Source organism: Sinocyclocheilus anshuiensis, unplaced genomic scaffold (genome assembly GCF_001515605.1).
Source record: "Sinocyclocheilus anshuiensis isolate Anshui unplaced genomic scaffold, SAMN03320099.WGS_v1.1 scaffold190, whole genome shotgun sequence".
Classification (NCBI taxonomy): Eukaryota; Metazoa; Chordata; class Actinopteri; order Cypriniformes; family Cyprinidae; genus Sinocyclocheilus; species Sinocyclocheilus anshuiensis.
Window position 1 is genome coordinate 2122209 of NW_015547663.1, and position 16253 is coordinate 2138461.

General features: G+C 36.6%; 2 protein-coding genes across 2 annotated transcripts in view; one reads left to right on the plus strand and one right to left on the minus strand.

The window, feature by feature from the left end:
• Positions 1 to 240: 240 nt before the first annotated feature.
• Positions 241 to 9877, minus strand: LOC107702481 (complement C1q tumor necrosis factor-related protein 1-like). Its single transcript, XM_016504823.1, has 4 exons — positions 9708 to 9877; positions 2583 to 2725; positions 2347 to 2456; positions 241 to 1793 (listed from the first exon to the last, which is right to left on the minus strand). The coding sequence occupies exons 1-4, from the start codon at positions 9729 to 9731 to the stop codon at positions 1243 to 1245; spliced, it is 828 nt and encodes a 275-aa protein (XP_016360309.1). The 5' UTR covers positions 9732 to 9877; the 3' UTR covers positions 241 to 1242.
• Positions 9878 to 12940: 3063 nt separating this feature from the next.
• Positions 12941 to 16253, plus strand: part of LOC107702480 (casein kinase I-like) — a 14087-nt gene continuing 10774 nt past the window's right edge. The window contains exon 1 of the mRNA XM_016504822.1: positions 12941 to 13499. Within this exon, the coding sequence (XP_016360308.1) occupies positions 13424 to 13499 (76 nt within the window). The 5' untranslated portion in view covers positions 12941 to 13423. The remainder of the gene's footprint in view (positions 13500 to 16253) is intronic.

Sequence of the window (16253 nt, forward strand, 5' to 3'; positions counted from 1 at the left end):
TTGTTGACCACAGTAACCTGCACTCTAAAAAATGCTGGGTTAAATACAACCCAGTGCTGGGTAAAATAGGTACAAACCCAGCAATTGGGTTGTTTTGACCCAGCAGTTGGGTTACTACCCAGGAGGTTGGGTTAAACATTTAACCCAACCGCTGGGTCAAAACAACCCAATTGCTGGGTTTGTCCCTATTTTACCCAGCACTGGGTTGTATTTAACCCAGCATTTTTTAGAGAGTGGTTCTTTCAAAAACTTTCAAAATAATGAGCTTTGGTTAAGTGCTAATAGTCCAGTTCATATTATTTTTTTATTTTATAGAGACCTTGTGCAAAACAGGAACAGATTTGTATAAAGTCTTACAATTACCGCTGTTTTAAAGCATAAATTTGTTCAACTGTTATCAAATTCACAACGTAGTTGTTTATATGCTGATGTGACCATGAAGTCTTACCGGTGCATCCATTTATACAAATGTAACATTTATAATACAATACATTCAGAGATCATTATTAATCATAGTTACTCTAATTGTCTGTAGCATGGACAGTAGCCCATTTTCTCATTCTACAATACTGTAAATGATAAAAATATTTATTTACTAAAATATTTGACATAGATCACTGTTTTAGTTTAGTTTGTTGGCATTATTTAAACTTTTCTGAAATGATGGTACTTCGGCATCTTTTCTGATTTAATGATTTGAACGTTGAACTGAAATTGCATTATTTCTTGAATTAATCCTAAATTATAATTGTAGCACCATTTTCCATTTTCTACAACCAATTTAATACTGATTTATTGCCGGATATATTATAATAGATATAATACAATAATTTCAAGTAATCTGTTAAATGATTACTGATATAGCTACACATGAAAAAGACACCCGTAGATGTTGTGCAATAACTCTGTTAAAATATGATACTGTTGTCTTTATATGTATTTAGATGATACTGTCATTAATTAGTTTTTTAGATTGTAGATATTGATTTGTATTGATTTTAATATTACTAGCGCAATAACCTTTACCATGTTTGTCAAATAGCACCAGCCTCTGTAACAAAGTTAAAGATGGTCAGACACACAGGACACTCCAGTACTGGATCATAAAGATAAACCAAGGTTCCTCCTGAAGTACCATGTAAAACTGTTAAAAATATATTACAAAAAAAGAATAACAAGAAATTACATCTAATTTAATAGACACTGTTTCATAAATCCCTGCTGTCCATAGATTGTCTCTGCTTAACCCTCTGTCTTTGCCTTAATAAGGTAACCACTAAATGTGATGTAGGTGTCAAAGTCATCACTGAACACAGCGTTCTCTCTCTCGCCCTTATAGAGACGAATCCACACCTGGTCGTCCCTCTCCAGCTCCAGCATGAGGCTCTGGCTCTGCATGATGGAGCGATCGCTGGGCTGAGCGTACAAGATGGCCATCTCCTGCTCGTTCTTCATTAGATGCAGGTATGTTTCCTTTTGGTTCCAAGAGTGCGCATTCAGGCTGAAGAAATAAATGCCTGGGACGTAGCAAAAGAACTTGCCCGTGAACATGTTGAAGTGGCCGTACAAGTTGACAAACTCTGTGTCAAAGATCATGGTTTGGTAGTAATCGTTACTGTGCAGCGCCTTCTTGCGGCCCACGGAGAAGGCAGCGTAGTAGGACTTACAGGGTTCTCCGGGAGCACCAATGCTGCCCTTGTTTCCCTTCACGCCATGGGGGCCTCGGGGTCCACTTTGCCCAGACTTGCCCATTTTCCCATAAGGTCCTCGCTCGCCAGTGTCTCCCTTCTCCCCTGTAAGGGAAGGAATGTAGTTGCGAATGGTGAAAAGTTCAATTTGGCTTAAAGTTTTTACTATGATCATTAAAAAGGCCTTTACATTCTTAATCTCTGATTTATCATGCCTTGCTTCCTGAAACTTCATGTTCTGGTCAAGCTTTGTAGGGTGTTTTATTAAGCATCCACTAATTAAAAATTATGACTCTCAAATGGTCTTGTTTGTGTGGAGTGTTGTATAGAAGATGGCGTCAATCTCACAGCCATTACTCTTCTGTTGTTTGTGACAGTTTGGCCCATAAAGTCACTTTCTGTGGAGGTTTGTCCTTTTTGGTGCATGTTTTCCTGCCCACAGAAGCAGCCTGTGATTAACCAGGCCTGACCTATATCATTCACAGACAGTGAGATATTTAGCTAAGACTAACGTTGACCCAAACAACTGTATACAGTCAAAATGAGTCAACAGATTATGTAAGTCGTTCTGTAAATGTAAGCTTTTGTACCATGATTATTCTTAAAATGAGAGAAGTTTACCTCATGAGTTAGAAGTAGAGTTTCACATATTTTGTACCTTTTAGGATGGTGATGTTTATCTGTGGCACAATATTGTACTGTGGGTATGGACTGGCATACTGTGGGGCCTCCTCTGCAGGGTCACAGCACCGCCTGCACTCTGTTCCACTAGATTCACAAAGGGTTAGATAGATCGATAGATAGATAGATAGATAGATAGATAGATCGATAGATCGATAGATAGATAGATAGATAGATAGATAGATAGATAGATAGATCGATCATGGAACATACCTGCCATCTCTGTAGTATTCTGGGGATCTCTGGTTTTCCCTGGGCTCATATGTGTCTTGGCCCACATCCCGGTATTGTGCAATATACGGCTCAACCCATTTGGCAAACACCACCATCAGTAATACCAGGCTCGAAACCAGCATCTGAGATGAAAATTACATCATTATTTGGATAGAGGTTTGGAAAGAGTCATTATTTGGATAGAAGAATATACCAGAAAACTGGCATATTCTTTAATTTTTTTATTTTTTTATTTTTTTGGTTAAAAACAAAAAAAAACTTTTATTCAGCAAAGACATATTGAGTTAATTAATTTGCGACTTAATTAATTTGCGACTTAAGTAATGGTTGCTGAATATTAAATGTTTTGCCATCACATGAATAAATTACATTTTAAAATATATTTAAATAGACATCATTATTTGGATAGAGGTTTGGAAAGAATCATTATTTGGATAGAAGAATATACCAGAAAACTGGCTAACTGAACAAAAAATCAACACTTTAACATCAAGAGAGCTTGATGATAAAGTGTATTACAGAAATAGTATGCAAGGACTTGATTTGAAATCTCTCTTAGAAAACAGTTATTTTAAATTGTAAAAAAATGTCACATTATTATTTACATTATAATTTTACATTTTATTGTATTTTTTGATTAAATAAATGCAACTTTGGTTAGCATAAGAGACTTCAAAAACATTAAAAAAAAATCTTAATGACCCTAAACTTTTGAACAGTAGTGTATATATCTAAATTTCAATAACAATACAATCATTTAATCAGATAAAGAAAATATGCTAACTGAACAAAAAATCAACACTTTAACATCAAGAGAGCTTGATGATAAAGTGTATTACAGAAATAGTATGCAAGGACTTGATTTGAAATCTCTCTGAGCACAATCATTAATCTCTGCACATTCATGCATCAGAAGTCACATAAATAGGCTTTTATGTACACAGTATCACATGTTTAGGCCTTGGATGGTCAGGGACATGATGGGAGCACTGTGTTATAACATGACAGTATCATTCTTGATTCATGTTATGTTATGTATCAGCAACTGACCAGCTTTGATATTCAGCCTGTTGCGTTTGGCTGATAACAACAACAAACTTGTTTTCAGATCAAATCTATGTAGAAATCCAACCATCATTGTGGAATTTCATAAACAACAATCAGGTGATGAAAGCTAATGAAAGGCTCCCACAACATTTTTTGTGATTAGAAATTCTCTGTGTTATAAGAAATCATGAAAATGTGGCCTGAAATGTTATGAAACCAATGACAAAGACGTCTTGGAATTTATTGTCCTATTTTAAACTGGCAATCACACTAAACCACTATTTCATATTTTTTCCCTTCTCATGACACCACGACTCAGCCCTTTTGAAACAGTGTTTCCAAACCATGAGGCAGAAAGGCATGTTACGATCAATGATGAGCAGAACGTATTACACTTAATGAAGGAAGACATGAGACAAAAATTCACTTAAACTTAAGAGTCTTTAAGTCTTTTAAGGCCAGTTCTGTCTCAGTCCTTCCTTAGTCTGTTGGTGTTGGTAGCTTTTCCAGTAACTTTTATAACAAGTAGCAGTATAAATGCTTGCAGTTTTTTCGCACATACAATTCTATCTCGTATGTAGCACTGGTAAGTGATTTAAATTCATTTTCAGGTTCATTCAGACAGTTCATTTGAGTCTTTGCAGGGGCATTTATGTTTTTATTGTCATATTGAAATATCTAGTTAAATACTGCTGTTCATAACGGTTTTTGATTCAGTTAAATACGGTAGGGTTTTTGCTGATTTTATTATTACATTTGATGTATCTGTTCAAGTTTAAGGCTGTCATTTTTGTCGCTGTGATAGTTTAATCCTGCACTAATATCAAGTAGCAGCTAACTACCTTTTAAATGGTTAGATAAAGTACAGTATATGTGTAGAAAATCATATGTAATCCACTGCTTCAACAATTACATTATCACAGGTCTTTATACACATGCATTTTAAACCTAATTGTGATTCCCTTCATTGCTAGCTGTCTTACAAGAAAATTTGTTTGCATTTTTTCCCATTTTCTGTGCTTGGGAACATACTGAAAAAAATCCCACAAAGTTGAAAAAGAGCCCACATATTTTGTGAGTTAGCTGCAGCTAAATGCTCAACTATTCAAAATACTTAACAACCCAGTCAAGGCCAGCATGAATTCCAAAAGCTAAATGTGGTGAGAGTCAAAACACATCTACTTATAAAAGATTACAAATACTGTGACCATCAACATTTTTCTATAAAAACAGTTCGTCCATAAGGAATGTAATCAATATGACCATAAAAATCCCCAATCCATAAGTAGTTGTCTTTTTTGCACCATCAAGATGTGCAGTGTGTGTGTATGTGTATACATACATACACACACACACACACACACACACATATACAATTTCTCATTGTGGAACAATTATGGTGAGATCAAAAATAAACAAAAAATAAATAATGATAGGGATATTTTATACACAATAGGTACAAGTAGCTTGATAAGTGCACTAAATATACACTGTAACAGTTAGATTACAGGCTGTCATCATATTAGTTTTGTAGTGTCCAGCTGTGCAGTGTTGCAGCACTACAGGAAATGACACGCACTAAATAATTGCACAGTAGGTCACATAGTAGCATATAAACATGCCTGTGGTTTCATGGAGTGTGATCATTGATATTATTAAATAATCTTTTACAGAGAGTGTTTGGTCTATGTTGATAGCATGGATAATCTAGTTGTTATATGTGTAAACATGTTTCATTCTTTATTTTTTAGTGTTTTTGAGCCGAGTATTACATATTTTGATATGGTCACTCACATGATCACCCAGCCCTCGAGCCATGCAGCATGTTGACTGTGCACAATCCAAACATGCCATAAAGTGTTTAAAACTATAGACTGCACATAATACTGAGATGAATAAGAATTTCTGGGCCCCACCACACTGTGTGACCCGTCTCAAATCATGAGGTTGAAGAATGAAGTGCTATGTCCCACTGTTTAATAAACTCACTCAGACGAAGCCTGTGTTCTGAGTGTATCTGTGTGTTTTAGATGGATGTTTAATGCAAGAAGGGGTCAGATCACTCACTTCGGTCTGAAGTTCAAAGCCGTTTTAGGGTAGGGCTTTGAGGTTGTAATCCTCCATAAGCTTATGATGTGTTCACCTGGGTATCATCTGACCATCTTTTTTGCACTACACATATACGTATGTGTCTATAGGAATGTTTGTGGTGTTTCAAAGCAGAGGCTTGGTAAAGGAAGTCAGATGTTATTTGATGCTATTAAATGCATATATGATATATTACATTTTTTATTTTAGTTATTTACATATCTTTATATATCACATTTTTTTCATGGATTTTTCTTGTTTCGTTTGACTTTTAGGCTTCAAGTAATTGGTAGTCAATCCATCCAGAAGTCCTGTTTTATATTATTTCCCTTTTGCTTCTGTTTCCTTGATTATCCTCGTTTTCATGCTCAGCCATGTTTACAGTCCCGCATCTGATATCCTGGCATTAGAATCCCTCTCCTTCCTGCGGATGTTGGGGTCTTGAGGTCATGTTTACATGTTCAGCACATCACTGAGTCCTCCTTTAGCTCAGGCCCAGTCTTCTTGGCTCAGTCAACATCTACCCTGACCTTTTTAAATGCATTACATAAGCAGAGAGTGTTTTTTCTCCCTTCGTCTCAAGGGAACACCACGCTCCAAATCATAAGCATCCAACTGCTATTTTTCAGAACATCTAAAAGTCCCTGAACCCTCTGTAGGTTTGACTATGAACGGCGAGCCAAGAGTCAAATGCATAAACATTTGACTGTTTCTTTAGTCATATACCATAACCAGATTTGGCCATTGAAGCCTTGTTGTACTAAAAGTGAAGTATCTCAGTCACATGAAATCACAGTTGACCCTATTTACTTTATAAATGCGCATTGCTGGTTGTATTTTGGATGATTAATGGAAGCGTTTTATTTTACTTAACCCCTCAAACTTTAATCAAAATGGAATAACTTGCATTTTACTGTTTGAAAAAAACTGGGGGTTTAGATCAAACAGATTCCAATTCCGTTTAGTGCCACTGGTGATGCTTAAATTACACACTTCCCCTTTTTGAAATAATCATGATATTAATATACTTGTTAAACATCATAAAAGGAAATAATGTTGGTATCCTTCCACATTCCTAAACTGCAAACAGCCACTGAATGTGTCATAACAAATAGCCATTGTGTTATCACAACAGATCATAATAACTATTTACTAATCTGCATTGTGCTTTTTGTCATCCCTACACAATTCTGCAGGCATGCAGTGGCGTGTCTGATCTACGAGGTGTGGTTTTGGTGGATTTTCCCAGTGGAAAACAAGTGTGTGGTCTCGGGTCATTGATCCTGTTGAATCCAACATCAATAAAAGTCGACCAATTCTTTGTCCTTCTGCTTTGGTGTTTGGTTCTGGATCATATTGAAGGTGAGGCCCACCAGGTGCACTGTAACGCTTTTCTAAATTCTCCAGTCTGAGGTCAGGAGCTGAAGATAAACACTAGGGTAAATAAGGACTCTTTGGCTATAGAAATGAGGTACTGTCTCCATTCTTGGGTTTGGGTGTGTGACCATACGCACCCCAGTGACCTACTTTCAACCACATACTGAATACTCTGTGCTTCTGTCACTAGTCATGCACAGCTGAAGCCCCCATATGCCAGGTTCAATCTACCATGTACCCTTTCCTACTGTAAATGCTGTTTTTCTCACATTCATAATCTTTCCAATTCTTTGCAGCTGTTTTGTAATATAAATTCTTTAGAGGAAGTTGAATGAACCTCAGGGAATGAAAGTGAGCATGGTCTATTAACAGAGTAAGTAAACTTCTATCTTATTAAAGCAACAATCTTCTTTGCCTTCTTAACTTTCAATTAGTTCCTCGAGTTCATACGGATGCTAGTGTTTTCAGAAAGGACAAGCACTTGAAACACAGCTGGTCAGTAATATGTAAGTAATTTGAGTGTAAAAGAGTAAACTTTTCCAGGTTTTTTTTTTTTTTTTTTTTGAAAGAATAACAAGCTCATACCAACCTTGTGGAAAGACAACAGTGGCCTCCCCAGTCCCCGGTGGGCATTTAGGTGAAGGAGTTCAAGAATTAAAGTGACAAATTATGGTTTCAATGTCTTATTGAAACCATAACCATACACCGAATCTCGTGGATTACAGTTTGCAACTAGACGAATGTACGGTTACTTCCTCTACAGTCAAAAATCTGGGTGTTATATTAGATAGCAACTTGTCTTTTGAAAATCATATTTCCCATGTTACAAAAACAGCATTCTTCCATCTTAGAAACATTGCCAAGTTACGAAACATGATACCTGTTTCTGATGCAGAAAAGCTAGTTCATGCATTCATGACCTCTAGACTGGACTATTGTAATGCACTGCTAGGTGGTTGTCCTGCATCTTCAATAAACAAGCTACAGGTAGTCCAAAATGCAGCGGCTAGAGAAATAAAGGTGACTTGACTTGACTTGACTTATTGCCTTGACTTTATAAGCACAATTATGGGCTGCCATCAAACACAATAAAAATATACCATCAAATGCCAAGCTGAATGTAAGGAACTGTGTTTGAAATGGAATACTTGCCACTTACTGAATACTTAGTATACATTGTATAATGCATACTATTTTACTGAAATAATATTTGAAAAAGTATGCATTATGCAAGAACAAAACTTCTAAATAGCAGTATGCTACATTATCACATGAATTCATATTACATAATGTATCCTGCTGAAATGGTGAGAGTATAATGTTAGTATGCTTTCTGAACTCAAGCATGGGAGTACTTGTGGGACATTACTCATGTGACTTCAAGGAAGAGTTTCCTCCACCTATTCATGCACAGAATCCTACACTACATAGTAATTTCTCAAGGGTTTAGCATGGTTTAGAAATGCCATTGTTTTTACTTTAAACTAGCAATAGACACCACTGGATTTGGTGTTGACATCAAAGCTCAAACATTATGTGTGGTTACTTTGAAGTCTGTGTGGCATAACACTGAGGCCAGATTCGCCCTTGACCCATATAAGCCACTTTGTCTGAACTTAAACATCCTCCATGGTTCAGTGAACTAGGCAAAAACATTCATCTTCAACTTATCTTTTGCAACCCATTTTACTTCCACATTGTGACATATTTGAAAGTGGAAAAAAGGGTATTGTTGGACTTTTTATCTACTGTTGAACCATTCCCTGATAAACCACTGCTCGCTGCCAATAATATTTTAGGAGGGGCCATATATGTAAAATTATGCAAGAAAATCTGCTACACAACTTTTATGTAGTTTGGAAAATTTGGTGGGGTTAAAAAGCAATCTGGTGTAGCACTACTCTTAATCGTGTCATATTTCGACTCTGTCGCACTTGCAGGAGATGAGGCAATTTGAACTTGGCTTTGTGATGGCATGCCTCAAGAATTCCTGTCCTAGATTTGGTTCCTGAACCCTGTGGCAGTGCTAATCTTTCCATAGATAATAAAAAAAAAAGATTTCTTTTTGTCTTCATGAAATTTACCATGATCCTACATTGCCTATGATTTATTAGATAATCCTTAGGGGCAAAGTGGGATGCATCACTAGCAGAATGAATTACTTTGTAATATTTAAACCACATGAAACCCAGGGCGTTGTTACATTTAACCCAGCTGTGTCTTTTTGCTTTGCACCTGCTATTAAAATTTATATGTGTACATTTCTAAGCTTGTTTGACTTAACAATCATCTTGACATTGCTGCCATCTCTCAAAATAAAACACCTACATCCCTAAACATTTATGTGAATGAGCAACCAACAACAGATAAAGTTAAATAATTTAACAAGTCACACAAAAAATTTGAAAAACACATAAATCCAAGCATGTTGTTTTGCACTAGGATTCAGTTTCATTGGCATCTGGAAAAAGTTTTCACATCATTGTACTTGCCATTATGTGTAACAATGTAATTTGTTTGAACAGTTTACATTTTAAAAAATTAAATGGGATGCAGTAATAGTGTAAATTTCTATCCTAATGTGTCCCCTACCTTAATTTTGGCAGGTCCAAACATGAGGGTCCACAGAAGCTCTGTTGGGCTGCACTGAGGATGCTTGCGTTGACTGGGCCGCACTGCTGTGTGTCTCTGAGAGTGTTATAGCCTGTCAGCGTTTTTAAGGCATCTCCCTCCTGCACTCCCAAACTCAGCATGCCATGAGGAGCCAGGAAAAAAATGCAGGAAAGGAGGAGAACGGAGGGAGGAGCACGGAGGCATCCAAGAGGGTGGGGTGAAATGAAAACAACAAAAAGGACAAAGTGAAAAGAAAAGAAACCTTCCAAAAAAAAAAAAAAGGGCCAGAGTGGACCAAATGGATAGAAGGAAATGCACAAGGCTATGGAAAGAGTATAAGAGAGAGAGAGAGAGAGAGAGAGAAAAGAGCAGCCACCACCTTGTTCCCAGACTTTTCGGACAAATGTTAAGTAGCTGCTGACAGTTCCAGAGAACCTTTTAAAGAACAAGATTAGCATTTTAATGACCCAAACATTTCAGATAATATTACAGGACTGTAAAAATAGCATTGTAGGCCTAATATATTGACAGCAAACTGAAATACACTGAAGATTATATGTAATATAATTTTGATTTGTTGACAGTTTGCTCATTTTAATTTGGTCTAGAATGCCTATATCATCAGTTAAAGCTGAACTTTAAGTCATTATGTTTGATAGGTCAGTATTTACTACCTACTGTATGAATCATTTAAAATGTGTAAATGTAGAGGATAATTTGGCTAATATTGGCCTTTTTGTGGCTAAAGAGAGCCATTAGCTTAACCACATGAAAAAGAACATTGTTCCAAGGCATTCAGTCACAGGCAATCACAAAATAATCTGACCATCTCTGTAATTTAGGCAGATTGGCTGTTTTGTGCCGTGAAGGGCACAGTTGCAAATACTTTTTTTTCTTTGAAAACTTTTTTTTTCTTTTTCTTTTTTGTGTATTTTTAACTTATCCAATGTTAATTTTATTTGTTTACAATATTTAATTTGTTACCAGTTTTGCAGAAACATTCATATGTAGGTACAATTTTTATTTGTCTACAAAATATTTATGTAATTTTAAGTATTCAAGCCTCAACCTTCGGACCTTTAAAATAGTTTTTTAACATTAAGGGACACGTTTGTCAGCATTAGTATTTATATGTCTAACTTTTAGCTGATTGTGTACCATTTATAATGCTGGTTTAAAAAAAGTTGATGTTAATGTTATTTATCAACTAACTTTATACTGATCAACTTTCAATCAAAAAGGGAAAAAAGGATGCTGTTAAAACATTTTGTAATCGGATCCAGGCTCCATGCTTCCCATGTTTATAATCTCTGCAAAGTGCTTTTCTTCCCAATCACCCAATTCATCGTGACATGAGGCATGTGGTTACTGTTACTGAGAAAAGACCATATGTTTAGGTTTATGTGCATGCTAAATGGTTCAGTGGTAAACATGACTGAGGAAATTGATGTCTTCTAAATTGTATATAAAGCAGTCTAAGCAAATGAGGGTCTTTTAAGTACATGAGCACATAAGGATAAGGTCATCATTTGAAGGATTTTTTTTAGGACTGTGGATCATGTATTTTCATATTAAAACTAGGGCTGGTAAGCGATTAAATTTTTTTTATCTAATTACATGATGTGGCGATTAATTGATCTAATTAATCGCACATCAAATTTGGCTGAGAAATGACTCCCAAAAGATCATTTAAAGTCATTGTTGTGTAAAGCATCAAACAGACATTGCAAAAAGTAGCTTCAGCAAGAAAAATTTTGTTTGATTCAACATAAAATGTATTACATATACTCTTTTGGACCATGAGGGTGAGTAAATGATGACAAAATTTTCAGTTTTGGGTGGGTGAACTATACTTTCAATAATTACATCATGTAGAGAAATATTAAGCTTGCAAAATATGCTTAAAAAAATAGCACAAAACTGACCTGTGTTGTTGACTGGCTTTTTTTCCTGCTCAGTTTGCTTCTGCTGTTTATATCAATGAACACTAGATGTCCTCATTAGCAAATAAATCTTGCTACAAACAAAACCACTTCTGTCCACGATCATTTAATAAGAATCTGTAGAGTTGCTTCTCTAAGCAAATATTAAATCGTTTTGATTTGTTTATTATTTTTGGTCACTACATAATTACCATACACCCATTTACTTTAAAATGTGTTAAATAATAATAATAATAATAAAGAAAAAAATATGGCTTTTTATTACCTTGGAAGTCTGATTAAAAAAAAATCTTTATATTGTTATTAATAATTTATATAGTGTTTAATATTTTTATATTTATGTCATATTTGTTATTATATCAATACATATATTGATATAATACTGTCTACTGAGTACACAGTAGAGATCACGTTCATTTAAACTAGTAAATAATTATAAAATCACGCTTTCAGCTCTTTCAAAAGCTCAGTTTTTTTAGTTACTCCGAGATGAGCGTTGAAGAACACGTGCAAGACACACGCAATCTGCTGGAAAGTGTTACAGCCATATAACCGTGTCCTGATTGGATCCTGTGTGACCAATCGAAAGAGCTCCGCCAATCAGCGAGAGGGTGGGCGTGACCAGGACCCTGCAAACACTTGAGAGGGTACAAGATGTTACTGTTCCACTGCTGTCCCACTGCCTTGATTATTAATAAGCGTTTGCCTCATCGTGCTTCAGGGGCCCGGTCAATGGACAGTCAGCTGGACAGACATAAGAGCAAAACAGATGGAGCACGAATTACAGAGATGACGCGTTGTCTTAAGATTTTAAGCCTAGTGTTTTTCCAAAGCATTTACGATTTGAAATTGTAGGTCTGTTGTTGGACCGAAGTATGCGAAGCCAAATATCAGTTTTCTATTTTTATATTATATTTCTTATTATTATTTCTATTTATGTTACTATTATTTTTTTATTTTCCTTTTAAAACCAATAATAAGCAATCGAATTGTTATTTGTGTTTATAGTATCTATAACTTTAGTAACATTAAACATGGACGTTGAACAACTTAAATACACACTAAGAAATGCACACCATTGGTTAATGTAAATGTGACAAAATAGATACTGTTAGTGTAACTTTAAAGAATTCATGTTTGAACGGCTCGCTAATGCACATCACTTAATAACATCTATCTGGGACGAACGTATGTCCAATATATAACAAATTAATTGTTGTTCTATCTCTAGACAGTTTAGTGAGACTGACGACCTAAGGAAACTCATCCAGCGGTTCTCCCACGTGACCATGGCGAGCGAGGCGTTGCCAAGTGGAAGTGACGTCACGACGCTACGTTCGTGTTCACCACAGGAGATACGAATACGAGGCCTGTGACAAGCTCCTGCGACGGAGGTCCGCTGTTAAAATCCACCTCCATCTTCCTTATCCTTGGGGATAACGATGACCAAACCGACAAGAGCATAATCTACAGACTCTAAGATTTCGCCTGATCACAATATTGTGATATTTCGGACTTAAATATATTAGAAAAGGAATGGTGAAAAGTGAACTCCGTCGGAAGAATCCGAATTCTCCTCAGGGATTCGGGGGGGTTGGGGTCGCATAAAGATATATAGGATCGCAACAGTTAAACAACGCGGAAAAAAATTTAAGGTAAACACGAATTTAAAGGCCGACAGTATCTGGTTTTATAGAAATTAGCTGAAATACAACCAAGGGACTCGTTCGAGAGACACCAATAAACACAGCGATGGAGCTACGAGTTGGAAACAGATACAGACTGGGTAGAAAAATTGGAAGTGGATCATTTGGAGACATTTATCTGGGTAAGTATAAACTTAAACACACGTATACACTCTTGTCATAAAGCTGTCAGTAATATAGCACGGCTAACAAGCTGTTTTGTTTCACGTATCTGTCAGCTGCAACTGTCTGGTGTTTTTCCAAAGATTGACTCGTTATAGTCTGCTTATGAGGTCCGTTTCTCGGTTCTTCGGGCATTTATATGAAAAACCATGTTTTATAACCATGACAAGAACGTATTTCAGACGACAAGTGGTTTATTGAAGTTGCAGAGTATATAAACTTTACGTCCCGTTTGGAACTACACTCCAGGAGGTCATATGTGACCATAAAAATATGTGCTTTTGACATTAGACTCAGATGTCAGTGGCATAAGATAGAATACAACACTTGCTGTAAATTGATGTGTGATTTCACGGAACCTGTGAACAGGAGTTTCCAAACGGGTCCTCCCTTGTCTATAACTCTGAATGAATCTTACCTGTCCATGCAGGTTTCACTGAAAGCATGAACCACCCAAAAGGCCAAACCTGGCATGTTGAATCACCCTATGACGGACATTCAACCAAGCCTGGCTGATGCTTTTGCAGTCTATTAAAAGTCAGATCATACTATCAAGGCTCATGATTCATGCAGTCTCATTTTTCTGATCACAGGGTCATGGTGCCTTTTGGGGAAACAATTTTGATTGATGAAGCTGTCCTGAAGCAACACAGTCAGGAACCAGAAGAACTCTTTATTTACATGCTAGATGGCCTTCATGGTTGAGAGCATCAGTATCACACCAGGATGTCGTCGATCATTTGAGTATCTACGGTTGACATTTAGAGATTGTATTGATGGCTATAGAGAGCCATTGTTTTGTATTGCAATACAAGGCACCAAAGTAGGTCATTGTTTTTCGTTTATACTCTTAACTTTAGTAGTACTCTTAACCACCTTAGCATTTCATTTTCGACTCAAGAGCAAGATGTGATGTTCATCTCTTATTCAGAAGGCTTTATTAAAGGAAGTTTTGCAGCTGCTGGCCTTAATTCTTCTCGCTGTAGTCTCCTCATTAACAGGGTTCCTCTCACATGGATTGAAACCTGTGGACAGAATGTTGAATTTAATCAAAGCTCCTCCAAACATCAGGCTCAAATGCAATCAGCTTCCTTTATTTTGACAGAGAAGCACTGTTGGCAAGGGGACTTTGATCATCATAGTGGTAAAGTGTGGTGGGGAGACCTTTATCCCGAAGCTTTTTAGCTGAGATGGGATTGTTTCAGTCTGTCTGTGTGTGAGAACAGGGCTTGGTGGGTGTGGTGTGTAAACTCCATCTGCTCAGTTGTTTCATAACTGCACCCACTCTTTGGTACATCAGCATAATGAAATGCTTTTTTGATTTAATGCCTAAATGTCAGGTGTGATTCTGAGGCAGTGCTATTGAAAGATCTTCAGCACATGACTGTGTGAAATGCATTGAAATCATCTGCCGTATCATTAGCATTAGAGGCTCAGAAGATAAAACTCAACCAGATTTGACTCATTGCATCATGTTACACTGCTTACTGCCCTTACAAATCATCCGACAGTCAGCGTAAATGCAACACCTCTTCCTTTTTCTCAGGATTCTGTAATATTTGCGTCACTTGGCATCATGGGAGGCCTCAGGTGTGTGAATCACCCAGGACTGTCCCACTCCTCTACAATTCTGGCTCCTTTACATCAGCTTTTATGTAACCTCCGAGTGTTTGGTTTGGATTAATGATGTGGTGATGTTTGTAGGTTTGGACAGGATGCCACTTCTGTAACTTCCCTTCATCTTTCGACACCAAAAATGGAGATCTCATTTAGCTATCAGGCTGCAGTTTGCATTTAGCACCTTATCAGATGTTTGACATCTATTTTTCATGTGAGTTTCGAGCACATGGAGTTTCATGTCCATATCCAATATGGGCCCATCAAGAGTCAGCTGTTGGATAGGCACTGTTTTTTCTTTCTTTTTTTCATTTTTCTTCCTCTTTTTTTTTTTTTTGGGGGGTGAGCTCTTGCATAACACTGCCTTATTTTTGGTTTTCTTTATCATTGCAGTAGAGCTGATCTGTAGCCACAGCAGAACCATTGTTGTTTACGTTGTTCATTGGCAGATACAGGCTTGGACCTGCTCCCCATTTGAATGTTTTTCTCATTTGATCTAAATGTAGTCATGGGGTACTGACTGTTTGCGCTCTTTGACTATGTGTCTAATTTGCTGATTAAGTTCTGTGTAGACCTGACTTGCATGACGTGAGTTTCTTTGCTATCAGCTGAGATGAACATTATCCTATGCTTGTTTGTTTTTTAAATATCTCAGAAACCAGCTAAACAAGTCCTTGAGTTTCTGTTCAGACAACAGTGGGTAGCAGTTTCAGTTTCAAAACTGATTTGTTTTGCTCATTGGACACAAATTAAGATTTTGCAGAATGTCCAGAGTACAATTTTTTTTTTTTTTTTTCCCACGAAAAAAAAGAGCATTATAAAAAGTATTCATATCATATGACTTGTGCAATATATTCCAAATCTAAACCAATTATATTCCCAATTAGGGATTCACCGAATGTTCGGCAACCGTTTTTTTTTTTTTTCCCACGAAAAAAAAGAGCATTATAAAAAGTATTCATATCATATGACTTGTGCAATATATTCCAAATCTAAACCAATTATATTCCCAATTAGGGATTCACCGAATGTTCGGCAACCGAAATTATTCGGCTGAAAATAGCAAAAAAAGCTCTTTCGGTGTTCGGCCGAATAAG

Excerpts from the sequence above, each read along its gene's own strand:
- LOC107702481 (XM_016504823.1), bottom strand. The coding sequence starts at position 9,731 with ATGTTTGGACCTGCCAAAATTAAG. Across the intron at positions 2,457-2,582 it reads GAATACTACAGAGATGGCAG|TGGAACAGAGTGCAGGCGGT; the intron begins GTATGTTCCATG and ends TTGTGAATCTAG. Across the intron at positions 1,794-2,346 it reads AAACATCACCATCCTAAAAG|GGGAGAAGGGAGACACTGGC; the intron begins GTACAAAATATG and ends CTTCCCTTACAG.